The following is a 27,771-nucleotide window of genomic DNA, read 5'->3' on the forward strand; positions in this document are numbered from 1 at the left end:
CGATAAAGCTGCCATAAAATTGGCGAACTATTCGACTGAAATATGAGAAGTCGCGGCGTTCCATCCCCTCCATAAGTGCTCGGCACACTAGCGGCGGTGCAACACTACAATCCTTGTCGGTGCCCAACCCACAAACGACATGGTGCCAGTCCCGATAGCTGCCATACATTGCACTACGCGGGGTGTTATGATAGAATGATAAGTGATAAGTTGATTAAATCCATGTACTCTCTCTCTCTCTATTCTTAATATAATATCTGGTGCCTGAGAAATAGTAGGAATAATATTATTTATGACACTGTGAAATTATATCTAAGTTTTGGTAACGAGTGCCTGTGAAATGGAACGACTGGGACAATATTCATTTCTAAATGGAAAGGATGCGCTTTGTGGTAAGCCTAGGATTTAGAATGTTTTTTTTAATTTATTTATTTTTTTAAATATTGTACTCGGCAACATTATGTTAAATGGAATAATATATTTTCTTATTCCTTTTCACAGCTACACCCACACCCACCCACATATATACATACATACATACATACATACATACATACATATCAGCCCCCCCCCCCTATTAAAAAACAGGTAAACGCACGCGCGCGCGCGCACACACACACACACGCACACACAAAACACAACTGGCACAATATTCATTTCTAAATGGAAGAGGATGCGCTTTATGGTAAGCCTAGGATTTAGAATGTTTACAAAAAATTTTTTTTTATTATATTGTACTCGGTAACATTATGTTAAAATGGAATAATATATTTTCTTATTCCTATTCACAGCTACACACACACACACACACACACACACACACCCACACCCACACACATACACATCCACACCCACACACACACACACAAACACAAAACACAACCTCTAACTATAGCAAATTTCTTTGAAAACAACATGGTTATTAAGCTCTTTTGAGGCGATAAAGCTATAAATGCCTTGGTGTATTGGTACTGAACCTAGAACTAGCATGAGATCTAATAAAAGTGGTATAAGTATTCCAAGAGTTATCAAATTTAAAAGACTAGACAGAGCATAGAGCAAGGCATCGTCATGGTTATGCTCTGCAAAAATGCTATTTATAATGATAATAATAATAATAATAATAATAATAATAATAATAATAATAATAATAATAATAATAATAATAATAATAATTAATTATTATTATTATTATTATTATTATTATTATTATTATTATTATATTATATTATTATTATTTTTATTATTATTATTATTATTATTATTATTATTATTATTATTATATATTATTATTAATTATTATATTATTAGCATCTCATCATCATCATCATCATCATCATCATCATTATTATTATTATTAATTATTATCATAGCGTCTTATATTGATTACAAACAATTAGGTAGCCTGTAATGCAATGCTATCTCTCTAATGAAAATGGTGGAGATAATGAGGCAGCAATTAACTGTTTTCAGTGAAACAATGACAATAAACCTTTTCTTTTTACCAGAACAATTCTACCTCAAATATAGAAAGATCAAAATGACTTCCAAGTTGCTCAAAAGTCTTACAACCAAGACTTTTTAGAGACGTCTTATCTCTAAGAAGTCTCAAATCTCAGACTTTTGGGTATGTTGGAGATAATAAGAGTATTAATTGATGAAATAATTATTTTCTGGCCAATATAAAAATAGCTGTTTTGCACAGTGATATATAATTGTTGATTAGAGTCAAGCTATTTGATACTTAACATAATTGACAGTTGTACAGATCAAATGTACAGATCAGATTAAGGTAAGATTTGGACCATTAAAATTCAATAAAAATAATAATTGTCTATTGATCCACTTTGCTATAGCCTGCATCGCGTAAGAACCAGCTAATCTCGGGGAAACATTACAAAAAAAACCCCAACAAAAACAACTGTTAAAAGCGCATTCTAATATCCTGACAGTGTTCCAACTACAACTACAAGCCAATGAATTCCAAGCGGCCTAAACCACCTTCTCTGGCTTTGGCGGAAGAAACGCAACACCAGGATAAAGTTTTGCTTGGAACAATACGGTCCCTCTGGTCTGGGACATCGTCTCCTCGAACTGGGAAGAAAGTTCCAGAAGCAACAGAAGACACGAGAAGGCTGTCAACAGAACCATGTTTAACCCATCTCGTGCGGGTTTGCAGTCTGTGGTATAACACGGCTTCTGACCTGCAAGTTGTTACAGTGGTTTTGTTGGCTCGGGACCTTTTGTAAAGCGTTTTGAGTAAAACAAGCGGATATTGCGCTATGTAAAAGGCTCACTGTCACTTGACACAGAACAGGTCCGGAAGACGCAGTGTATCTAGAGGAACACTTCAATGTGACGCAGATAATCAGGAGGAACACTTCCGTGTGACGCAGAATATCTGGAGGAACACATCAGTCTGGCGCGTTTGGGGGGCGTTTCAAGACGGCATACGAATGTGGGCGCTTTTCTGTTGTGCACATACAAAACACATTTTTTATCTTAAGATCACAAAACATCACTCCTGTGAGAATTTTCGACATTTTGATTATTATCTAAATCGATTGTTTTGGAATCTCATGTCAGTTTTGAGTCTTTTTGACAAGTCGGTGGTCACCACAATCGTTCGATATTTGAAGTAAAGTTCTGAGAAAGTGTGTACAGGGTGTCCACAGTCTTTCCCTGATTTCAAAGACTTATCATTTTAAAACCATTATAGATATTTGCATCTCGTTTTCACCATTGTATAAGGAAAAGTCATACACGTCTATGCCTATTGCCCTCGAACTTTAAAAAAACCAAACTCATTTTTCTCTTGTTTTATTTCGGAATCACAACAGTACATCAAAATTATCTTTGTGTAATGTGATTGCATGACACGGAATCACTAAAAGCAACTCAACAACATTTCAAAGCCCAGTTTGGCAGACCATTACAGGCCATGAAAACGATTTATTAAAAATAAAAAAGAAAGAAACCGGGATAAATCCTGGCTAAATGTGTCTATGTCTAAGAATCAAAATGGTCCAGTAAATACCTTAGCATCTGAAGGTGAAAGGCAACCATTGAGTTGTCCAAGGGGACCCTTCAACTAATAAAAACAAGAAAGAAAAAAAGGTTGAGATGATGCAAAGAAGAGCTGCCCGCTTCGTTTTCGGCGATTTTGACAGAAGACAGAGCGTTGAGACCGTGCTTACCAACCTTCAATGGCCAACTCTGGAAGAACGAAGGAAGCAAACTAAAGCAACCGCGCTAAACCGTTCAATATATAAGTTGATTGAAGTTCTCCACAACCTTGAACTTGCAATAACAGAGGAGAGAACAGAAGACACGATCAAAGACTCCTCATTCCACGCGCAAGAGTGCAAAGCCATGAGCAGTAATTTTCTTCTTTTTTTTTTTTCTTTCTATTAACGATTAGAATTTGGAACAACCTGCCTGCGGATGTAGTTAGCTCTGAAAACCTTAAACAGTTCAGAGACAGAATCGCTTCTGTGCCACTTTAAACACCAACAAGGGCACCAAAGTCTGCGACAATACACCCCAGGTGGTTTGCAGATATGCAGGAAGAAGAAGAATGTAGTCTTTTAAATAAAGAAAAGGAAATAATCATCGTACATATTAAGAGTTTAGACGGTTGAGCATTTCAATTTTAAAACATTGAAACTATTAATCTTGTAACATAAAAGATTCAAAATTCAACTTGATTATGTTTCGTCAGCAAAATGTACCTTCGGCCATCACGAACATATAGAAAGAAAACAAAACTTGATTGAGAAAATAAACAGAAAAATGAACAGAAAGGAAAAGAATAGAAAAGACACACACTGAGACATACACACACACACACACACACACACACACACACAAACACGAAACCGAAAAGAAACGAAACAAAGCAAACAAAACACTAATATTATGTTTGTTAGTTTAATTTAAAAAATATATTGCATTTGCAGGTTTCTTTACAGGTTTCCGTCGATAAATAAATGATTGGGCTGGGTCAGACAACAAAGAATATGGTAAAGTAAAGTTGAGCCCGTAATGGAAAATCGATCATCGATAATTAATATAAACAGCTGAAAGCGTTAGTCATGCCTTGCCTTTACCTTTATCAATGTTAATATTATGCTTTAATTATGACACAATCAGAAAAGGCTATGTCTGTGTTCAAGTGCACTGTAGTTAACGAGAAAAGGAGGAGGAGGAGGAGGAGGAGTAGAAGGAGAGAGAGAGAGAGAGGAAAAGGAGGAAGAGAATAATAATAATAATAATAATAATAATAATAATAATAATAATAATAATAATAATAATATAATAATAATAATAATAATAATAATAATAATAATAAGAAGAAGAAGAAGAAGAAGAAGAAGAAGAAGAAGAAGAAGAAGAAGAAGAAAAATAAAAATAAGATCATGATTGTTGCTGTAAATTCAATCTTTAGGAGGTATGTTATTCAAATCATTCCAACATGATGCCGTTTGAGGCTTTAGTTCACGTTATGTTTTGTACATTCTTTTGGTGCTGTTTTTGTTTCTTTGTTTTTGTACATACGTACTCCGTACAAAATTATATTGATTGATTTAACAAGTGTAATTGTCCGTGTTATTGTGGAAGGTTTTACATTTCCATTGAACAGTCGCAGTCTTTATGGTGGTCTTTTGGACCATCAACAAGGAATCTGTACGGAATGTAAAATTCTCACAAGTTGTGCTTGCCAGATCAAATGTCACTAACTCATATTATGCGCAGGAAATGGGGGGGGGGGGGGGGGGGGGGGTGAAGAGGAGAAGGAGAATAATTGCTACGGCCTCTCTAAATACTCCTTCTCGTTCTCTCTTTTTCTCTCACCATGTCTATTTTTTTTCTTCTCCTGCCTCCTCTTTTTACTTTTCACACGCTTAAGGAGGAGAACCAGAAATTAATAGAGACTTGCCGCAATTTCAAAGAAAGATATTCGTGATGGTGGTCGTGGTAGTAGTAGACTGATAACCATGACAGGAAGAAATAATACGAAGAGATAATAGGAAGAGGTTGTATATTATGAAGAAAATATGAACAGTTATATAGCGTAGTTCAACTGGTTCCCAATGATCAATTCGCTTCACAGTGTTTCGTTTATTCTCCCATTAGGCTATTTGAACAGTGGGGAGGGGGTTTGAGGGGATCCCTTTCAGCAAAGCATTATAAATAGTTGTTCTAAACTATGATATGTTTAAAACCGAAGGATTATAAAGGAATATTAGGTGTGAATAGATTATATCTATATATATGATGATGATGAATAATCATATTCAAAACTAATATTCATATTACTATATTACATATTACAAGAAAGAAAACAAGTTATATTAAAATCGAGAAGAAAAAAACCCCCAAAAACAACTCCAACCAAAGTCTCTTTTCATTCTATGTTTTATTCAATTAAAACAGCCAAATCTATTCAAGTTTGAAACGACATCTCAGGTTTAGCGTGATGAAATATGCATACGATCCCGTGGGCCGGAAAGGAAAACAAAGGCAAGCTTTTCGAGTCAATAATGGCCGATTAATAATGCACAGGGAAAGCACCGTGGCACTCAGTAAGCTGATTGAACCTTTCGATCTTAGCAATATCAAAGATAAAAACCTCTATTATCCACACGTGCAGAAAGTAGGTACCTACCATAAAGACTGCGACTGCTCAATGGAAATGTAAAACCTTACACAATAACACGGACAATTACACTTGTTAAATCAATCAATGTAATTATGTACGGAGTGCGTATGTAAAAAAACAAAACAAACAAAAAAAAAAAAAACAAGCGAAAAGTCTCTCTCGAGTTGAGCATGAACGGAATTCTTGAGCTTTAATAGCTGTACTTCATATAATCATCTTCTGTGGATAATTTTTATAAAAATATTTTTTTTATCTTTTTCGATAAATGTTGTTGGTACACAGCAGCATGCTTCAGTCGAAAAACAGTTGCAGCGAAATGTTAAGGCAGAATCCGGTTGATTTAATTTATATTTATAGTATAAACTATTAGATCGCAGCCTTCGTGATAATATAACCGACACTTCCTAGTAATGAAGCCACGATAAAAGGTGACAATACTCTTCAACAGTCGAAACGTCACTTCCTTCCTAATGACGCATGGTAACTTAGTAACACTGGCTCTAAACTATCGGAACAATGGCGGAGGTCCGTATGAAATATTTCTCCGGCGAGCATTAAGGGTATCCACAGGAAAAAAAATACATAAATTTGATCATGTTTTGACTTTTACACATTCTGATCACAAGGCATATGAAAAGTTCTAGCCAGCATGAAAAATAAAAAGCAATGATTTTCTTTGTTTAGAACCAAGATGGCCGCCGTTTCCGGGCGGCGTGACATCAGACTATTGAATCGTATTATCAAACGAATGTTCAAAGTGAGTTGTTTCTCGTGCAAATAATGCCATTGACTCAACCATTACATACTGCTCTCTGCTCACTTTCTTGAAGGTGGCCGTCTCCTTGCTCTGTGATGTAATAGTCCTCAAAAATCGTGACGTCACTTCCCTCGTAATGACGCATAGTAACTGGTTCTAAACTATCGGAACAATGGCGGACGCCCTTATGAAATACTTCTCCGACGAGCATAAAAGTGTATCCAGAGTAGAAAAACATTATAAATCGGATCATGTTTTGACTTTCATACATTCTGATCACATGACATGTGAAAAAGTTCTAGCCAGCACGAAGAATAAAAAGCACAGATTTTCTTTGTTTAGAACCAAGCTGCTCGTTGCTGGGCGGACGTGACATCAGACTATTGAATCCTATTAATACGGGCAGTATCAGGCTATGAGTTTACGAAGGTCTTACGATTAGTAAACATATCTGAAAAATTGTGTTTGAAACAGTGCCAGACAAAGCAAGAAAGAAAAATACAAGAAAAAAAAAAAGAAGAAACCCCCCCCCCCCCCCCCCCCCAAAAAAAAAAAAAAAAAAAATCAGCCTGCCTTGACCGATCGGTAATCAGGAGATATGAGATTCGTTCCCCAGTCGATTTATGTTGATTTTTTTTTTTGGGGCCCCCCCCCCCCCCCCCACCCTTTTATTGTTGTTCTTGCTTTGTTTGACATTTACATTTGACATTTATACAATATTTCAAATCTTTAACTTACACCACCGCCTGCTCCCTAATTTGTCTACGATTAGATCCAGCTGAACTAGGAGTTCCTTGCCCAAAACAACAACTGGCGAGTTTGCCCATCCTCTTAAAATATTAATGAAAAGATGAAAATGGAAAGTCTTCGGATGGGAACAGTACAGATAATGGACGTTTCGGGTACAAACCTGTCGTCAGCAAAATATGTATGTATTATATTTCTTTGTTATTGTTTTAGACAGCCATATTACTGATGACTTCTCACTAAATCATATCATCGGACTATAAACGTTCAAAGATTTGTTTGTTGGTATGTTATATCCGGCTGGCGGATATTGTGAGTTTGTTCTAGCTAAATGCATGCATCATTATTTTATTAAAACATATAACTCAATCTATCTTGGATAAATAAACTTGTCACAAATACAAGTGGAAATCGTTGCTTTTCTTACGGTGACTTGGGACAGCAGTAAAAATATGATATAAAACGAATGATTTATTTAAGGACAAGGGGAAAAAAACCCCTATTTGAAGTAAAATCAAGAGATCAAGACACGAAATCTAATTCAAAACCGGCAGTGTGTAGATAAACTGTTGACAAATAACAAAACACTTAATCCGATTAACAACAAAAAACCCTTTGTCCACCTTCAAAAACTTAACACCCATCGGATTTCGCACGGATCCTTGGGTACTTGTCAGTTATGATTTATTAGGTCCGTCTTTTCTTGAATCTACGTTCACACAACACCAAAGTGTTTATGGTTGTGAACTTACAGGCGACTTTTTCTGAAAAGAACAATACATCCAGGAAACGGTATTTTAAAACATTTTTTGTTGGGGCTCATTGTATGGTCAGAACGTTACACAAAAAGTATAGTCTTTATTCGCGCCACAAAGTCGAGACCTAAGAATATGCTCTTTTCTCTTATTATCTCATGGCGCTCAGGTGCACAATGAATACCCTATCGGCATCAGCGTTGTCTCTGTCGAAAAGAAAAAAAAAACCCAATAACGTGTTACAGGCTACATGTTCAGAGCAGTTGTTGACTTGGGAACCCCTGTAAAGAAATTTGAGCATATTCAGAAAGTATAACACCATACAAAAGCTCGTTTTGTTTTGTTCCCTTCCCTCTTATGAAAAAAAAGCCTCAATGCTGATATTATACAAGTCCTAAATAAAAGAGTCTTAAGATCCACCCTCTGACTCTTGTGTAGTTTATCTGTCGGGGTATCGATGTCACCTATTTATTCTATTATTCCAGTCCGATCGTCCTACCATTCATGTCCACACATTGGCATTCCATAAACAGGGGAAAGACATATTATACTTTGCTTTATTCATCTTCACCGGGGGATGAGATCTATGTACGCCTACGATTACTACCCTACTAATTATTCACAATGCATTATTGGGGGTGCTTAAGAACGCGTCGATACAACAATGGATGAAGTATGTAGATCAATGGGCGAATTATGTAGATAGATTTTTCACAGGAGGCTAACGTCACTCCAGGGTCAAGTGCGTACACAATTTCAAGTTTTGATTAGACAAATTACATATCTTTTATTCTGAATTCGTAATGAATTTGTTTGTCAAAAGTGTCTCTTCAAAATATTACAATGAAAGTATCTGACAAAGACGTGGGCTCTACTTTATGTTCTTTTTTTTTTTTTTTTTTTTTTTCTGTTGATATTCTGCCATATTCTGAAAAACAAAAACAAAAACAAAACAAACCCAACACATTGTTGGCCAGAAAACTCGTCCTTCAAATATCGATCGATCAAAATTATTTCCCCTTCTATTCGAAGTACCAAGTTTGAGAGTTTTTGAAGATGAGGGCCATTTTAATCGATTGATATTTGAAGGACGAGTTGTATTGCCAGCCTTTTTAAAATGTGTCTTTTCAGATTACGGCAGTATTGAATCTAAACCATTCTAGTTCCATAATACCCGTAGAGCCAGAGTTTATCACGACTCCAACAACAGTAAATAGAAGACAATGAGCAATCAACAATTCTTGTCATGATATCTATCGGACACTCGTTATTGTTAATACTTTCTGCCAGCTCTTGACCAGACTCAGCTACCAAATCACTATATGAGGACAATGTAACCGAACTTTAATTACTTTTTAAAAAAATATTCGACATGCGTTGACACAATCAATTGCACCATTGATTCCCCCCCCCCCCCTTCCGCAGAAGTCCATCTCTGACATTACTTAGATATTTATTTCTTCGGTGTGATAAAAAAACTAATACAAAAATCAAGATGGATGCGAGCTTTAAATGGATTGATCTTTTAAATGGCTAGTCTCATTTGATTGAGAGACAATCTGCCTTCAATCGACCGATGCCTCGGCTGCTTTAAGCAGTCCTGTTAAAATGAAACTGAAACTTCCTTCTTGTTTTCATTCATTCTCTCGCACATCCCAAACACTATAACATAAATATATGTCCGCACACAAATAGAAAAACAATTTTACTAAATGTGACCCTCCGTCTCAAAACGGTATTATGTCGGAATGATTCAGACCCCAGAAAGTGAATTTCGAGATAGAATGATAAGAAATTGGACCTTAGAAGATTTTGCAAAGCAAAAAATAGTATTTATACTCCAGCATGACGTAAAGAAATTAAACCCAAATTTGATTTTTGTGGCTATGAATTCAATTTCCCTAACCGAGTGCATCCCGACATAATACCGCTTTGACACGGAGGGTCACAAATGATGATGATGATGATGATGATGATGATGATGATGATGATGATAATAATAATAATAATAATGATAACATTAATTATGATTATGAAAATAATAATAATAATAATAATAATAATAATAATAATAATAATAATAATAATAATAATAATAATAATAATAATAATAATGATGATGATGATGATGATGATGATGATAAAAATAATAAAACAAAAAATAAAATAAAAATAAAAATAAGGGTGAAAATCAAAAGAAATCAACTTCCATCATCTCTCACTCAACTTGTCATGTTGATAAAAAATAAATGTTTCATGAACACGAGATATCCATCTGACTGGATGGGAAGTCACGAAATAGCGCCATTATCGCCCATCTACAGCAGCATGGAGTACTGAGAGTGGGGCTACAACCACTACTACCACCGGACAACCGATCGCTTGACGGAATCGATATGGTCGATAGGATCAACATCGATCTCCAAATCATGCTGTGCCCGGCTTGTCATAGATTCCCGATTCTTTGATTGATCGTAGTCGGCGATTTAAGTCTTTACTGCGCTTTTATTGTACAACGACAAAACACCCCCCCCCCCCTTCTCTCTCTCATTAGTGACCCATCGCCTCGAAATGCTATTATGCCGGGGAAGCCCAGATGTCCAAAACAAACAAAAAATTGTAAAAAAAAAAAAAAAACAAAAAAAAAAAAAAAAAAAAAAACGACCGGAAATTCAATCTTCATTTTTTCCTAGTTAAGTAATTCAGATTCATTCTCCTCAATAAATCACAAAAACTTTACCTAATTCTCAAATCTTTGACCACAAATCCATATCTCTCATCTCTAAACCACCCCGAATTGATACCGTTAAGAGGAGATGGGTCACATTTTAGCCAGAAACTTTGACTTCATACATCGATTGATTAGGATACCCCCCCTCCCCCTCCAACATGACAAAAAGAAGCTTTTTTTCTGAATAAGTCTCATGTTAAAGAAATGTTGACCAGTTGAATGTCATCTCACTACATCGACATGTAAAAGTTAACTGATCAATATGAGAAAAGGTGATTTGTCAGTGTACAGCATTCGAAATAAGGGGGGGGGGGGGGGGGGGGGGGGGGGAAGGGTAGTTCCACAATGGAAAGCCCGTTGATGAGCATTCAAATCAAAGTTGTTTTTTTCCCCCTGGTGTTAAAAAAATAAATATGTCAGAACTAATTCTGGCAACGAATAATTATAGAATGAATGAATTTTTTCCCCATTGGCAATGGATGTTGGTGGATGATTGAGTAAGATAAGCCCGTGGAAATCCTCTATAAAGACTACATGTTCATATTCATCTTTCTAAAAAAAAGAATAATTTAAAAACTAAGAAATAAATATTATATCCATATAGACACGATATGTGAGATAAAAAAGTTTACTGATCAAACGACATTCTTGGGGGGTGAGAGAGAGAGAGAGAGAGAGAGAGAGAGAGAGAGAGAGAGAGAGAGAGAGAGAGAGAGAGAGAGAGAGAGAGGGTGTGTGTGTGGGGGGGGGGGGGGGGTCCCACATTTGAAAGCCTGTTGAAGAGCATACAAATCTAAGTCTTAATTTAAAATAAACATTATTTTAGTACAAATTTTGGAAATAAATATTTATAGACAAAAGATAAATGAATTTGGTGCCCTTTGGCAATGACTGTTGGTGGTTGAACGACATAAAGCGGAATGAGCATGAAAAATCCTTGGAAATATTATATAAAAGGCTAAATGTTCAATTTATTTAAATAGTAAAGATAAAAAGAAACAAGCGTTTATACCCGCATAGATACATACTTAACATACATACATGGTGCTATTATGTTGTTTTACATTAATTAAAAATAAAAGTTAATAACTACTTTCTCTTCCGCCCAAAAATCCACATTTACATTACCAATTTCCTTCTGGACGAAATAAGTTTATTTGTATTTATATTTTTCCGGAAAATCAGAAATAAATATTAAAAGAAAAGAAATGAAAAACAAACAAACAAACCCAAACAAATAAGATCATCACGTGAAATTGTCCAAATTATATATGTATGTATCTAATCTATCAATGAATGAATCAATCAATCAATCTCTCTCTCTCTCTCTCTCTCTCTCTCTCTCTCTCTCTCTCTCTCTCAACACACACACACACACACACACACAATATATATATATATATATATATATATATATATATATATATATATATATATATATATATATATACACGTTAATGGACCTTTTCATGTAATGGCCGCTACCATCAACATGGGGTCTGAAATAACCTGGGTGCATTGTTTGTCCACACTATTGGTCAATGATCAACGATGCCAAATTGCCGTGCATGGATATGCACTTAATGGGGCGTGTTGGGGTGGCCATAAATATTAAGATCTGCACTTAAGAGAGCGTGTACGCATAATTACACTAAAATAAAAGTGTTTGTGACCCATGGGCGAAATTAAAATTATATATTTTATATGAAAGTCCCGCAGAGTCATGGACCCCTGTCCCATATTTAAAAGGGCAGTGGCAGTTATTTTCAACCCTTTGTTTAGATATAATGCGCTTGGTTAAGAAGCTCACAACATTGCCACCCGGAAGTATTACGGACCAATATACAAAACTATGTGTAACCTTGAACGTTTATAGTCTGTTTAATACAGTTTAGTGAGAATTACTCATAGACATGGATGGCAGAAAACAATAACAAAGGCCTGAGTGACGTCATCTTCGTTCTATATATAGGATGCGAGTCTGTTGTAAAGAACTTTCAGTCAGATTAAAGCACCAAACCAGCTATTCACTGCTGGGTGGACAAGGGGTCAAAAAAAAACAATCTCGTCTTTACCTGGGATCCATCCAGGTCCCTGTAAGTGTGAAAAGTTTGCTCTACCAACTGAGCTATCGGGACCATTTAGTAGTAATATAGCGTTTAGACAATTCGTTTGGATGTCTCAGGTTTCAATCCCAGAGAGCTCAAGGAGACGGAGGAAGGCTTGATGGTTTGAGTGTTGTCCATTTTCTCTACCGAAGAACTCTATTTGGACACAGTTTGGAATTAAACTTTATTGGTCATTTTTCGCTCTGTCCTCCTTCTCCTCTTCCTTCTCTTCTTTACCAGGGTTTGCAATTTGCATTGTGACATATTATAATATACGACTGGTCTAGGTGAAAATGTTGAGTAACCAATAAGATTTTCTTAGTTGTGAAAGGGACTTTTGTGGAGACTTTGAGTAATGGTAGGTAATAAAGGGTAGGCCTGAGGTTAATGTGTTTTGCATGACCTGAAGAATTGATATGGCTGGAGATAGAAGATGTATAAAGAGATAGTGTCTGTGAAAAAGCAAGATAATCATTCTCATATTATTCCTTTTAGCTTAGTTGACAGCATTATTGTCTTATTCTCTCTGAAATAAAGACAGGTTATTGAATAAAATTCCTGCCACTCACATCTGATATAAATAACATTGATGCACGACGAAAGTACAATAGATTTACACGACGAAGAAAGGATTCTTGCTATTCCAGGAGAAGAAAGGGAGACGAGCTGGAGGAGGGTGGAGGAGGTGGTGGTAGTGAAGGAGGAGAAGGATAGGGAAGAGAAGGTGGAGAGGAGGATAGGGAAAAGGAGGTTAGAGGCTAGGGAAGAGGAGGTAGGAAGAGGAGGTAGGAGGACAAGGAAAAGGAGGTAGGAGAAAGAGGAAGTAGGAGGAGAAGGAGGAGAAAGGCAAAAGAAGAAGGGAAAGAAGAAGAAGAAGAAGAAGAAGAAGAAGAAGAAGAAGAAGAAGAAGAAGAAGAAGAAGAAGAAGAAGAAGAAGAAGAAGAAGAAGAAGAAGAAGAAGAGAAGAAGAAGAAGAAGAAGAAGAAGAAGAAGAAGAAGAAGAAGAAGAAGAAGAAGAAGAAGAAGAAGAAGAAGAAGAAAGAAGAAGAAGAAGAAGAGAAGAAGGAGAAGAAGGAGGAGAGAGGAGGAGGAGGAGAGGAGGAGAAGGAGAGAGGAGGAGGAGGAGGAGGAGAAAGAAGAAGAGGAGAGGAGGAGGAGAGGAGGACGAAGAAGAAGAGGAGGAGGAGGAGGAGGACCAAAATAAACATAATGTAAACAACAACAAAAAAAAAAACCAAAATTAAAAAAAACAAACCCCAAAACAACCGATACAGCAACCTAATTGCGTCAGCGTGCAAAAAAGCCCCACCAACTAACCACCCATCAGTAATAGCAATAACAAATAATTTAATAAATTCAGTACAGTACACAACGATTACGAAGCAGGCAATACGACAATCATTCGCCGGTATTCTAGTGTGTTAACATGTTGATTGATCTCATCTCATTGAGGTGTTTACCGAGTGACCACACACAGCTTTCAAAAGGATAATCATAATATGTTGTGTACTATTAGGATGACTCTCCACGGCCGGCTTAAAGGCCTATTTAGCACTGCGGTCGGGTTAATCCGCTCTATACCCTTATGGAGCACTTGTAAGGTTGACTGTAGCGTTCAATAATAATCAGAACCGATCGACAAAATTTCCCCTAATGTCGATGAGGGTTAAAAAAGAAAAGAAAAAGGAGCACAATTGTTTTTTGTTGTTTGCCCTGCTGTGTATAGCACTCGCTTCACAGGCCAAGGGACCAAGATCGATCCCGAGTGCAGTCGAGATTATTGTCTGATCCAGTTCCCCCCCCCCCTCCCCCTCTGTTCACACAGCTGTGAATAGGTAGCTGGGTCTGTTAGATCTCGCGGAAAGTACTTTGCAATAAATAGACTAGCGTCCTACCCAAAGGAAAGCAAACAATTGCAATTGTCAGTTTCACGCTATAGAAACCGGTATAAACTCCGGCTCCATGGCTAAATAGTTCTTAAGGACTACTTAATTAAAAAACGATTAATTTAGTTTTAGGCCTTTGAAAAAATGCGATTAATTGATTTTAAAAAAGTATGGCCACTCTTTTAAGTCGTCGGAACAAGATATTGTAAAATACCAGACGGAGAGGGCATATGTTGGTGGAGAACGAGAGAGAGAGAGAGAGAGAGAGTATGATATATATATATTATATATATATATATATATATATATATATATATAGAGAGAGAGAGAGAGAGAGAGAGAGAGAGATAGGCGTGGTGGTAGAAGATAAACATAGTTGTGTGTATGTGTGTGTGTGTGTGTGTGGGGGGGGGGGGTGAGAAACAGATAGAAAACATTACTTTCGAATTTTTAGTATGCTGACCTTTTGCGTAAATCTTTTACTCTCCCATTGCTACTCAAAAATTGCGAACTTTACTTTTTTTATATTAAATACGGTTACTCTTCACTGCCCCAAGACGTACGAAAGCACGAGTTGTTTCTTCTTCAAACGGTTCTACAATTCATTAAATTAACGCCAGTCGCTCCAGACTTCATTGTGTGATGAAAGTAAAGTGTGCTTTATGATAATTTTCAAAAAGAAACTGTCTGGATTGAAAACGCCCTGGGATATTGATAGTTGGTCGCGACAACATAATATTTACCAACAATTTGATAATAGACCAGTTCAAGTAATATGAAGTTGGCGTGCAACCTGTTGTGAATACCATTTTATGCATAAGACCATTGATTAGGCGATCGAAAACGTGTTTAAAAAACCTTTGAAAAGAGAAACAGTTCGTTTTGAAACGCTTCTTTCAAATTAAAAGACGCTCTTATGTGCAAACACGGTCGTTGAAAATCACCGAAAGCTTTGATCCGGGCATATAATATAATGAGTGAAAATTAATACAGCCTAACGCAGATTATAAATAACCTCATTACTTCAGTGTTGGCTACAGTAAACCTTTGTGCGTGTATCTATTTTAAGACCTTAATCAAATTGCTCGATTTGGGTTCCTAATGTATTAATTAAAAAAAAAATAGTACACAGAAGTCATTCTCAAGATTGTAAAGAAGAGCCTACTCGGCGATATATTTAGATACTTGGTTCTTAAACCCAACAATATTCATATCTATATCTCTGTCATTGCTGATATTGCATTCTAAGACCGACCGCCCCCCCCCCCCCCTCCGCTTCCTCGCGGTGTCTATCGACAAATATCCCTTTTTGGTACGGCGAGTATAATATTCGTCATTGGTACTAATTAAGATAATATTTTTGTCCTGTCAATTTAGCCTTTACATTTTTTTCCTCATTTAGTAAAGCAGTTAAATTATTATTATGTAAGATATCGCTATAATGAAATAAAGATCTGAACTAGTGTGTATTAAAAGGTGCCAGACAAAGCAAGAACAAAAAAAAATAGAAGGAAGACTTATTAAGATGGTTGTTTTTTCGTGTATTTTTCTTTCTTGCTTTGTCTGGCACTGATTAATACACACTAGTTCAGATCTTTATTTTACACCAGTGCCTTCTCCCCAATCTCTCAATATAATGAAACATTCATTTTTTCCCCACAACTGTTTCTTTACGTTCTATCCAGAATTTCTTTTTATTATCTTTTTTTTCTTTCTAATTGGTTTCCATGATTCATTATTCTATAACACCACATTTCAAATACATCTATTCTCCTCATGTTTTCTTTTCCCAGGGTCTACGGTATTCAACCGAGATCTACAATAATCGAACCTCTGGGTCTCAAGAAATCTTATTCTCTTTCCATACACTATCTAATTTTCGGTTACAGATCATTGTTAAAAGTTTTGGCAGTTGATCTTTTGAATGCGATTCCTATTCCTTTCTTTACCCAAGATTCATGTCTTCACCATTAGACAGCACATTTTCCTTTTCTTCTATATTGATCTTTTCGATAATTGTTGACTATTTCAAACTTAACAATAATCTAAAAACAAATCTAAGTACCCCTACCACAATTCTCATCAATAATCACCACACTGTAAACCAGTAAATCATGCCACACTATTTTTACCCGTAAATTGAGAGCATTTCTAAAATTTGTCACAATTAATTATAATGAAATAAAATAAAATATTTGAATTGACAAAAAAAAAAAAAAAAAAAAAAAAAAAAAAAAACATTAAGGAAATCGAAATCGCAGTTAATGAGAATAATGGTTCAAGACTAGCTGATTAGGATAATCCCAATGCGGATTAGCATACTCGTGCAAGAAAATGATAATCCCTGCGACGTTTAAAACAGAACAACGGTGTGTTATATTCAACGCGGCGAGTATCCAGATTTCAACTTCATAATGTATATAGAGTAGATATCACAGAGAAAGAGATTGAAGCCGTCATCGAGACAAATCAATCAACCCAGCAGGGCAACTCTTTCACCATTCGTACCAGGAAGATTCTTGAATTTGAGGTGTTTTTAAATGTTTAAATCATAATCCTTCAAAAACATACGACGAATAGAATAATTTTATCAAATAGGAACAACGTATTTAATGATAATCAGCATAACGTTCTAAGGCAATTAAATGTGACGGAACAATAAACAAACAATTGGTTGTAATGGCCAAAATCGTAAAGTGCATTTCTTTGTTTGGATGTGGTGAGTTTTTTGTTGTTGTTTGTTTCGAGACGAGTAAGATCGTGCTTGTCTTTCCGGATGTGGGTGATAGATAAATTGCATGTTCAAATTCGGCAATGAATCACAAACGAAGCAAAGATCTCGCTCACAGATTATTAAAAACTTATTTATTAAAATGAACGGGCCGCTTAAAATTATTTTCATAAATGTTCGAAACAAGTATTGTATTACTAACTTTCAAATTACAAAGACCATAATATATTACCACGATTATCCTTTTAAAAAAGATTAATCTTTTAATATGCTCGAGCGATCTTAACCCTCTCACTACCAGCCATAGGAAAATCGTCACATTCTTTACGATACAATCAACATATTTCTCATTCCGATTTCTTTTGTTTAACACAAAAATTTGAACATTTGTTGTTATAAGATCTTAATGTTGTGTTGTACACGGCTTGTCTTGCTGAACGACATATGTATATTATTACTTTAGAGTTAGATTTGAAAAAAGTATGTTTTTAAGTTGGATTGGTATGACATTATGGGGAAAATCTGGAAAATTGTTGGTAAGGTAACCACGGCATTATCGGTCTCAATCATAATTGCCATTTGCGCATTGCAATGCGATTGGTTTTTGCTCTGGATCATGACATGTATAATATATCAAAATGAATGAATGAACGAATGAATGAATACATCAATGAATGAATGAAACGGGTAGTGAAGTAAATGCCAAAAAAGTGACAAATGAAATAATAAAATCCCTAAAGCTAATGACAAATGACAGAATTCCTGTACAGCAAAAGGAGACCTAAATTCATCCTCGGTTGATACCATTACTGATGTCGTGTGACCCTCAAATTTTCCATACCTGAAAATCCGTCTCGTATTTAGATTGTAACTTTTCTTTCAAAATCAATAAATCAAAATGTGGCCTTTATCTTATTTAGAAAAGAAAGGGAAAATGAAGAAATAAAGAAAGAATAACAAAACAGCACCCCCCCCCCAAGAGAAACAAACAAACAAATAAAAACAAAAAACAAAAACAAAAAAAACAACAACCCGGAAATAAAAAAATCCCAAAGCAAAAAAAAAATAAAAAAAATAAATAAAAAAAACAAAAAATCCCAAAGCAAAAAAAAAAAACAAAAAAAAAAAAACAAAAACAAAAAATAAACAAAAACAACAACCCCAAAACAAACAAAACAAACCAAAAAAATCCCCCAAATCCCAAACAAATCACAACACATAGAATCAAGATTCCATGACACTAATAAAGGTCATCCTATCTTGCAAACTTCTTAATTTAAAACAAAATCATCTTTAAAATCTCTTTTAAGCACCATTTGTAAATACTCTCTCTCTCTCTCTCTCTCTCTCTCTCTCTCTCTCTCTCTCTCTCTCTCTCTCTCTCTCTCTGCTCGCATGCAAAACAAACAAAAAACATAAACATGATTCCCATTCCATCCGTAAAACGCTTGACAACAACAATCCATTAATTCGTTGAATCGATATCAATGCAATGAATCGATAATTACATAGAAGACAATATCAATTGAACGATAAATGAAAATATCCAGCATCAATAAAAGTGTAATCAAAAACAAAATTTGAGTGTCACAAGGAGAGCACTTGAGTGACTCAGTTGCTCAATTGATGAGGAAATGAAATGAAAAACAAAACAAAAGACAAGGTAGGGTACTGTTCCACGATCAGTCCAGAGAGAGAGAGAGAGAGAGAGAGAGAGAGAGAGAGAGAGAGAGAGAGAGAGGGGGGGGAGGGAGAGGAGGAACAGGAGAGAGAATGTGTGTGTGAGTGTGTGTTTTCAGAGAGAAGGTCTTTGTCCACTCACAATTAATACGTGGATAGATCTACCGGGTCTGGTTTAGACAAGGCAGAAACTACTTCCAATTTGACCAGCACAGTGAAAAAGAAGGTAGCAAAGCAATTGTTGATATCTGTTCGTGGCTATAAAAATACGTAAACGGGGGTTCCATGGGTCGCACAGCCGTAAAGGACTAGTAACTTTACTAATAAGAGAGCAGTGAGAATATTGACAATTAAACATGCTGTTAGACTAGTCCTGTAACATTTCTCAACCAAATAAATGTTTTTGTATGTAAACCAATGTTTTCATGTTTATTTACATTTTAAAGAGTCATTCTCATTCAAATTCATTCAATCATTTGATCATCGTGGTCATCAGAAATCAATATTTAATTTGAGATGAAACAGACATTTCTAAGAATTTGTTAAAAAATATAAAACAAAAATTTTAAAAATTCTAATCGAGTTCTATTTTTATTACTATTTCAGAATATCAACACAGAATCAACCGATACTCTGGCAGACAGATTAAATCACAAAAGAAAAGTTACTCCTCATGCTATAACACGAAAGTTCTGACTTCACCTCAGCAACAGACCGACTATTCTATGCACTAACATAATATGTAATGGGACACGTTTTGTCAATGGATCAATGACGTCATTTCATTCATTGAACTCTTTCAAAGTTCCGGAAATCATTTCTCCACTGAGCTCGTATTCCTTATTCGGGCTGTGATTAGGGAGGAACAAACAGTGACCATGAACAAACAGACTCTCAGCTACCACACCCGCCTCCACGACTGGTACAGGCAACACTGCATACAACAAGAAAAACAGCAACATGTCTCAAAACTACAATCTCAACAACCCCCGCCGCTGGCCCAACACTACCAGAATAACATTGTTGGGAAGACGGCCTACCCAAGTAAAAGCAACGACGTCGTCAAGAGCGGCAGTCTGACAACGGATAAAATACACTCAATTGACGAATGGTACGGATTTGTTGTAGATTTACCCAAACTATAAATAGATAGTATGCTGCTTGGATTTGTAAAATCATTTTTTTTAAAACAACCGAAAACAAAACAACACAAACTTGAGCGTTTATTGAGCACAATATCCACTAAACGTGCTCAAAGCGCTTAACAAAGGGTCCCTGGCTAACAGTGAACAGCAACACTTAATTAACATGTAGGACGAGACTTGACGAATATTAGGCGATAGATAATGCATTTTTTCCCCCAAAAGACACGACGCTGCTAACGGCCAGGTACTCATTTCACACCTGAGTACGGTGAGAGAATATGAGAAAAGAGCCTTTTCTGAGGACTCAACTGCGCGGCTCAGAGCGGGGCTCGAACCTAAGACCTTCCGATCCGAAGGCGGCTGCCATACCACTAGACCACATAGCAGCATATGGAAAACAGAGATGAAAAATATGTAAAGCTTCATTTTAAAAATCGAAACAAACAAACAAACAAACAAAAATCAGAACAACAAACACACATAAGCACGCACATACACACACTGACGATTATGATTAACTTCCTCTCAATCAACCGGAAATATGAAACATTCACAATTGGGCGGTATTAAGGACTAGTAGGCTATCCCATAATTTTTCAAAACTCATATGTTCACGTCGTGCTCTCATTTTTGCCCCCCCCCCCCCCCCCCCCCCCCCCAAAAAAAAAAAAAAAAAAGATTTAGAAAAAAATAAATAAAAAATAAATCAAAAGCCAAGTTTGGTTCAGAACCAACGTGTATATATATGCAGGCCTGAAACCCGAACGCGATTATGGGCTTAGTTTAACACTGATGTAATAGACAATATTTTTCGTTGTTTTTTGTTTGTTTTAGATTTCCATTACAACAATGAACCTATAATGAATTGGGTTATCAGACCGGCAAATAAGTGCACGTCGTTCAGCACACAAAGTCAGCGTGATAAGTAGTGTGTCATATTAAGCCTTTTACTCTTTAACAGTGAATGGTCTTTAAGTAACGTGGATGGGGTGACTAAACGGGGTGACTACGATCACCCCAGTATGTGTGCCTCCCAGATTGAAATTATTCAACAATACATAGCAATTGGTCATTTCAAGTAACTTGGCTGGCCGATGTTCATTTTCTAAAGTGTGAGGAAGGGTGTAATCAATTAAATGATGTACATTTTACCGTATTTGATTAATAATTTTCAATCTCGGGGCCACAGTTGGGGGTTGGTCTGTCACCCCGACTGGCCTTAATCACCCCATTCCACGGTTAAAGAGATTGTTAGGCGTAAAAATAAAAATGGCGTCCAAATAATATCTCACTTGACCTAAAAATTAACTATTCGATCTTAATTGGTGATATATTTTCTTTCAACTCTGGGAGCGAAATTAAAGGGGACTTTTATTTGAGGAAAAAAAAAAACAAACAAAAAACCCCCAACAAAAAACACTTTCTTTCCATCTGCTTGGAATAAAATTGCGACCGACCATATCAAAACGGTATTATGTCGGGGAAGGTTTCGATGTTGAAAATCGAATGACACAACGCCACCCTCTTATCTCTTATTCTCTTTAGTGTTCATTCATCGTGTTTTTTTGACAAAGGGGAAAGCCCGGAACGTCCACATCACCCTGTTTTCGTAAGTTAAATTGGAGCCTCCCCATTTTATTATTGTTATTTATTGCAATGAAAAAGCAACTGAGAATATTACTGACAAGTAAAAAATAAAATGTGCGGCTCCTTTCAAAACAATCAATTTTTTTTAGAGGATTCTATAGAAGGACATTTTTAAACTTTCGTTTTGTTTGGGTAAAATAAAAACAAACACCCCCCCCCCCTTAAAACTTGAGCTTTTATATAGCGCAATATCCATTGAACGTGCTCAAAGCCTGTTGTAACAACAGCAACACGTAACGTGTAGGACGTGACATGAGAGCCTATTAAGCGATATTACAATTTTTTTTCGGACAGAGACAACGCTGTTAACGGTAAGGCACTCATTTTACACCTGAGTAAGGTGAGAGAATGTGAGTAAAGAGCCTTTTCCAAGGACTCAACTATGCGACGAGCGAGGCTCGAACCAAGGACCTTCCGATGCGAAATGATCTCAACCAGTGAAGTATAGTTAAACGACATGGACGGATATCTGACGTTGCAAGAGTGCTGTACTCTGAAAAAGATAACAAATTAAAAAAAACAAAAAAACCCCAAAAACTCGTCCTTTAAATATCGATCGATTGAAATGACCGTCATCTTGGCAAAAACTCTCAAACCTGGGACTTCGAAAGTCTTAGGTTTGAGAGTTTTTGCCAAGATGAGCGCCTTTTTTTATTCAATCGATATTTGAAAGACGAGTTTTCTAGCTAAAATCTTTAAATTATGTTTTATTCAGAGTACGGCAGAAGAGTACAGAAGTCGTCCCAGAAGGCAGTAATAATAAATGGAAACGGAGTTTGCAGGCCACGACCTTACAATAATAGTATGACCTGATACAGAAAACAAACAAACAAATCTGCACAATTTGAAAGGAAAAAAAATCCGTATTATATTCTTTTCCAATCAATAACACAATGCAATCTCAAATGTCTCGTTGAGCGCTCGATAAGTACAAGGGAATTTCAGTGGAACATGACGAAAATTGGATGACACAATTGATATAATTTTGAAAAGAAAATCCTTTTTTTTTTTTGAAAACCTCAAAGAAACCCTGATTGCCAACTGATAACATGGCGTGCTGTCGTACATCCAGGAATAGCACTCAACTCGACTCTGTGTACAATCATTTTTTTGTCTCTAGCCTCTCAGACCAATTGATACTGACTAAAGCTTAAAGTCAGATCCTGAGTAAAATATTTTGCAATATATTAGCATCCCATCCAAAGGGTAGCAAGCAAAAATGGATCTTCCATTTTAAAATCCCCCCCCCCCCCCCAAAAAAAACAAAAAAAAAAAAAACAAAAAAAAACCAAAAACAAAAAAAACCACACAAACAAACAAATAAAAAACAAAACAAAACAAACAACAGAAAACCACACAAAAAGACCCCCAACCTCCCCCCCCCCCAAAAAAAAAAACAAACAAAAAAAAACAAAACAACAAAACAAAAACAAAACAATAACGACAAACAATCAAAACAAAGAAACTTAACTCTAGATCAATGGACCACATGAAAATTATCGATCTCAAATTTGTTTTGCTTAAAAAAAAATCAATTTATCTATTTTAATAGTCGCACGTACAACATCGTATTAAACGTTATCTACATGGAACTATTTTAACTACAAATCTCCTCCATGATCATATTATGTATTATACTTTGCAACACCCCCTACCCTCCCCCCCCCCTCCCACTTCCCAACTTGCGTGGAAGGCTATACATTTTGTGTAACTACAACATTTGGAATACCATAGCTTTCCTATGGGTAAATTGATCAGAAGGAAGCGAAGTCACGTGAGCAAGGAAAAAAGTTTTCATGTCGGATATGGTTGTCACATCCCTCGCTGCGTTTGGTCACGCTTGATTAGTACAGCCGTACATTGCATAACACATTAAAAAAATATGGCCAAAAAAAAAAATACCACAAAAAACGAAATAACTTTTACTTTGATTATCTATCGATTTAGACGGCTCCAACTTGTTAAAAAGTCTCAAAAAATAACATTTCTTTGATCTGAGACGCCAAAGAATTATCAGGTTTGAGGTTTGTGGCAAGTTGGGTGTGATCTTTAAAAAAAATTTTTATCGATATTTGAAGCAAATTATTTCTTTTTGCCAAATTAAAAAAAAAATGTGTTACGTTTGCGCACGACAGAGTCGCGATGAGCGATATTAATGAGTTTATTCATGGATGACATGACAACTCTCTATGATAAATTATTAACGTGTGGCGGGACTATTGAAGTTCCCCAAGGCGATTTATTAAAAAACAAACAAACAAAACAAAAACAACCACCAAACAAACAAAAACTTGAAACATTTCTTTCACGTCATCCACTAAACCTGCTCAAAGCGTTATACAAGGGGTTTCTAGCCAACCGCAACATTTAACATGTAGGACGAGACCCAAAAATAAAAAAAGATGTTGTCAACCAAGTCTTAAAATAAGATGAATATAATATTTTCTTTTGTGGATCATAAAGTTGGCATGTGCGTGTCATCTTGGCCGACTTATCAAATGTTACAAAGTTCAAAAGGACATGATGATGATTGATTCCAGAAGATCCAAATAAGTGAAGTCAATAATTTTTTAATGACCCCGTCTACCAAGACTGTCCTGACAGCAGTGATAAGGTTGCTCGGTCTGTTAGACACGGCAGCAAGTTTATTGCGAATGTGTAGCATGCAGTCCAAAGGATAGGAAGCAGTTGTTGATGTTCGTTTACCAAACCACTGGGTTAATCTCCGACTCCATGTGTGAAGCAGTCTTCATTTGGCAGCCTCTAAATATTCCAAATACCTGCCATTCCTGAAGTCGTGTTGTAGGAGATCACTCTCCGGCTTGTCGAATATTTTTCAGCCTTTTTAAGCTTCCAGTTATTTGTAGGGTCCCAACTTGCACTCAGGCAGTTGTAAAATGGCCATTGAGTTTCCAAGCTGTTTGACAGGAGATATCATCACCTTGGGCGGGATATTCCCTGTCAAGGTCAACAGCGTTGCTAACAATCTGTCTATGGCCTTGTGGAATTTCACATCCAGAATGTCAGAGATCTTGCTCCGGCACCAAACAAGAGCACAGTACTTTGCAAGGGTGGTGGTGTGCTGGTATGGTAGTATTAAGACTCCCAACTTGCCTGAAAAGATCGGTGTTCTTTTTTTTTCTCCAGTATTCCGTTGCAAAAATTACGAGTGCATAAAGTAGGCTATACGTAGTTACTTGATATTTGGATCAGCAGGGAGATATTGACTTTCAGCTTTGATGTTAAGTTCACACAAGCATGTGTTACTGAGACAGATGCATATTCTGGTGTAAAATAGCATTTTACTCGTCCAAAATATTTTGCATGCATTTCAAAAAAAGTTTCATAATGTGACATCTTTCACAGATATGTTGTCCAACAGGAGAAATTAATGCTACAAAGTACTTAGGTCATTATACACACTTGGGATACGCTTAATAAATCAATCCTTTGATCTACGATGGACATATGAATATGAATAAAATCTCAAGATCAACTAAACTTAATGGCAGACTTTGATAAAAATACGTTTTGCTGTTTGTTTTTATTTCCAGGTGCTCTGAGGTTAACCGGACATTGTTCTGCATCAAAAAGAAAGAATCATCTCCACTTTTTAGGAAATGCAGATTAAGCGTCTCTACCAAATCTGCCATGGACTCCAAAACCACAGACCCCAGGAGGGTGAAATCAGCTGAAGTATTCACCAGAACAGGACACTGGGCAAAGCAACATAAACCCACCCTCAAAGGAGGAGAACTACTACCGAAGCAAAGTGGAGCATCAGAAAAGAGTATCAAAAATGTGCCACGTGGAGCCATTGGTTTTGATTCAAACTACAACAACCTAGATTTCTGCGTAAGAAATTCCAAAGAGAATAAAACGAATGAAGATGAAAGAGCATCCTTCCCCAGGGTTAACCATGATTCATTAAATGTGAGACACAGCGCAGTTACAAATCACAATAAGCAATCAGATAAAATCCTGGACAAATCAGTTGTATTGTCTTCCCAATTTATTCCAGAAGCTTTGAAATCAAGCCCAACAAAGGCACAATCTGACAGTAGTAGAGGTCAAAAGGCCAAGACAGTTACTGTAAATTATGTTGTTAACAATCTGGTAAAGGAAAACAGTGATAAAGAGCACATGGGCAGTCATCAGAGTTTTACAGATCGTACAAAAAATGTGAAAAATTTGGAAGAAACAAGAAAGACAAATAGGATATTCAGTGCAAGTCAGAGGAGTGTAAAAACTGAAATCAACAGTTCAGCACTGGGTGGTGACGAGGAAAGCAAAGCAGTCATTAACGCAGCAGTCAGATTCTGCGAACAAGATGTAATACCTACATTTTGCAACAAATGTTCAGGGATATATTCTGGAAATGCCCCGCCCCCACCAACCCCAGCAACGTGTGCAAACTGCGTTCATGGTATAAGTGTCCAAGGAAAATCAGATCATCATTATGGGGAATTGTGCAATGGACCAAGTCAAGCTGAGATCCAGAAGGAACTGGCACAGAAGTTGGTTCGAAATGATAAAGTTTATGGGGAGAGAGTGACAAGTGCTAAGATTGAATTGAAAATGTCAGAAACAAGACTTACAGAAGACTCATTGCACTACAGTGCAGAAAGAGAGATGGTAAGAAATGCTGATGCAAAGCCTGGATTCTCCCTTCCAAATACTTTTGATGACTTAGGAGATGAAAGAAACATAAGTTTCCAAGATGATGATGACTACAGTCAAAGCCTAAGCAATGGGAATTTTTCAGAATCAAATGCATCGATGAGTAGCCCGAGAGATAATGATGGAAAAGAAGCATTAAAAGAGAAGGGAGATAAAGAAAAACATGTGCAAACAGAAATTATAATTGAAACATACAGTCCTGTGCAGGATATTTCTCAAGAAGAAAACAAGAATGAAATAACTCCACGTGGATCATTGGATTACACAGAAAGTCAAGATGCAAATAACTTAAAAGTCCAAAAGGACGCTTTTGATCGCAGGGGCAGTAGAAGATTATCTCTTTCATACTCCTATAAACCAGAAGTAAGTAGCATCTCTAAATCCAACAATCTTCTAAGAGTGCTTTCAATTGATGACTGTAAGATGGGCATGCGTTACAACCCACATAAAGTCCTAGAGGAGCATCAAGTCACTGACAACCCAATGGCTGAGATGGTTAAACAAGCAATGGGGAAATTTGGATCAGATTTGGATGATGTGGAGGAAGACAGCCAAATCGCAATGAGACTCAGCCAGAACTCTTCCGTCACTTCACTGCAGACCTCAAGTGCCAATGACGCTACCATTGCCAATAAGATGCAATATAAGATTCTATTTGGACCAGGGGATCTTAACCAGTACAAAAACCTACGACCCAAGTCAGCATGTCTGACCAAAGCTTTCCAGACAATGATTCATGACAGGACAATCATGCAAAGAATTGATCGGAATGGGTCATCAGAAAAAGCAAAGAACGCTTGTACTATTGCCAGAACAATAGAGGGACCAAAGTATAAAATCATTAACACAGCTCTTAAGAGAGAGATGGGGAATATTTTACAAGCACAGAAACAAAAACTTTTACGTAAATATGAGCAACAAAAAATGGGTGCAGTGAATGGTGAGAAAGTGAGGACGAGGTCATCCTCCAGGCTGTCAGGCTCAACATTAGAAAAAAGTCTCTCCTTGGATTCCCTTCCATCCGTCAAGAAGGGGGTTCTGAAGACCACTGAATGAACACCCTTTCTAGTCATGGTTTTGTATTTTGCTTTCATATTCCAATTTAAATAAATCATTTTTGATAATGAAACACTATGATTAAATATTCAATCAGTTAGTCAGTTGTAAATTTTGTTCATTAGAAAAAAAAAAGCAAACAAAAAACCCCCCAAAAAAACAAACATATCAAAATTTCTCAATGAA

At 36.4% G+C, this 27,771-nt stretch overlaps 2 protein-coding genes across 4 annotated transcripts in view; one reads left to right on the top strand and one right to left on the bottom strand.

Annotated features, from left to right (window-relative positions):
• Positions 1-27,771, bottom strand: part of LOC144973224 (GPI inositol-deacylase-like) — a 64,877-nt gene that overhangs the window by 10,817 nt on the left and 26,289 nt on the right. The window lies entirely within an intron of this gene.
• LOC144973223 (uncharacterized) lies at positions 104-27,658 on the top strand. 3 transcript variants are annotated; one of them, XM_078915393.1, is made up of 3 exons: positions 104-392; positions 19,664-20,168; positions 25,404-27,658. In XM_078915393.1, the coding sequence occupies exons 2-3, from the start codon at positions 19,936-19,938 to the stop codon at positions 27,583-27,585; spliced, it is 2,415 nt and encodes an 804-aa protein (XP_078771519.1). In that variant the 5' UTR covers positions 104-392; positions 19,664-19,935; the 3' UTR covers positions 27,586-27,658. The 3 variants fall into 3 exon arrangements, with proteins under 3 accessions (XP_078771519.1, XP_078771520.1, XP_078771521.1); XM_078915394.1 differs by lacking the exon at positions 104-392 and adding an exon at positions 16,234-17,365; XM_078915395.1 differs by lacking the exon at positions 104-392 and adding an exon at positions 16,234-17,176.

The sequence above is a fragment of the Berghia stephanieae genome, chromosome 5, assembly GCF_034508935.2.
Source record: "Berghia stephanieae isolate SIO BIC M18660-M18661 chromosome 5, UCSD_Bste_1.3, whole genome shotgun sequence".
Classification (NCBI taxonomy): Eukaryota; Metazoa; Mollusca; class Gastropoda; order Nudibranchia; family Aeolidiidae; genus Berghia; species Berghia stephanieae.

Coding starts and splice junctions, on each gene's coding strand:
- LOC144973223 (XM_078915393.1), top strand. CDS start 19,936: ATGAACAAACAGACTCTCAGCTACCACACCCGCCTCCACGACTGGTAC. Junction 20,169..25,403: donor ATACACTCAATTGACGAATG/GTACGGATTTGT, acceptor TTTTATTTCCAG/GTGCTCTGAGGTTAACCGGA.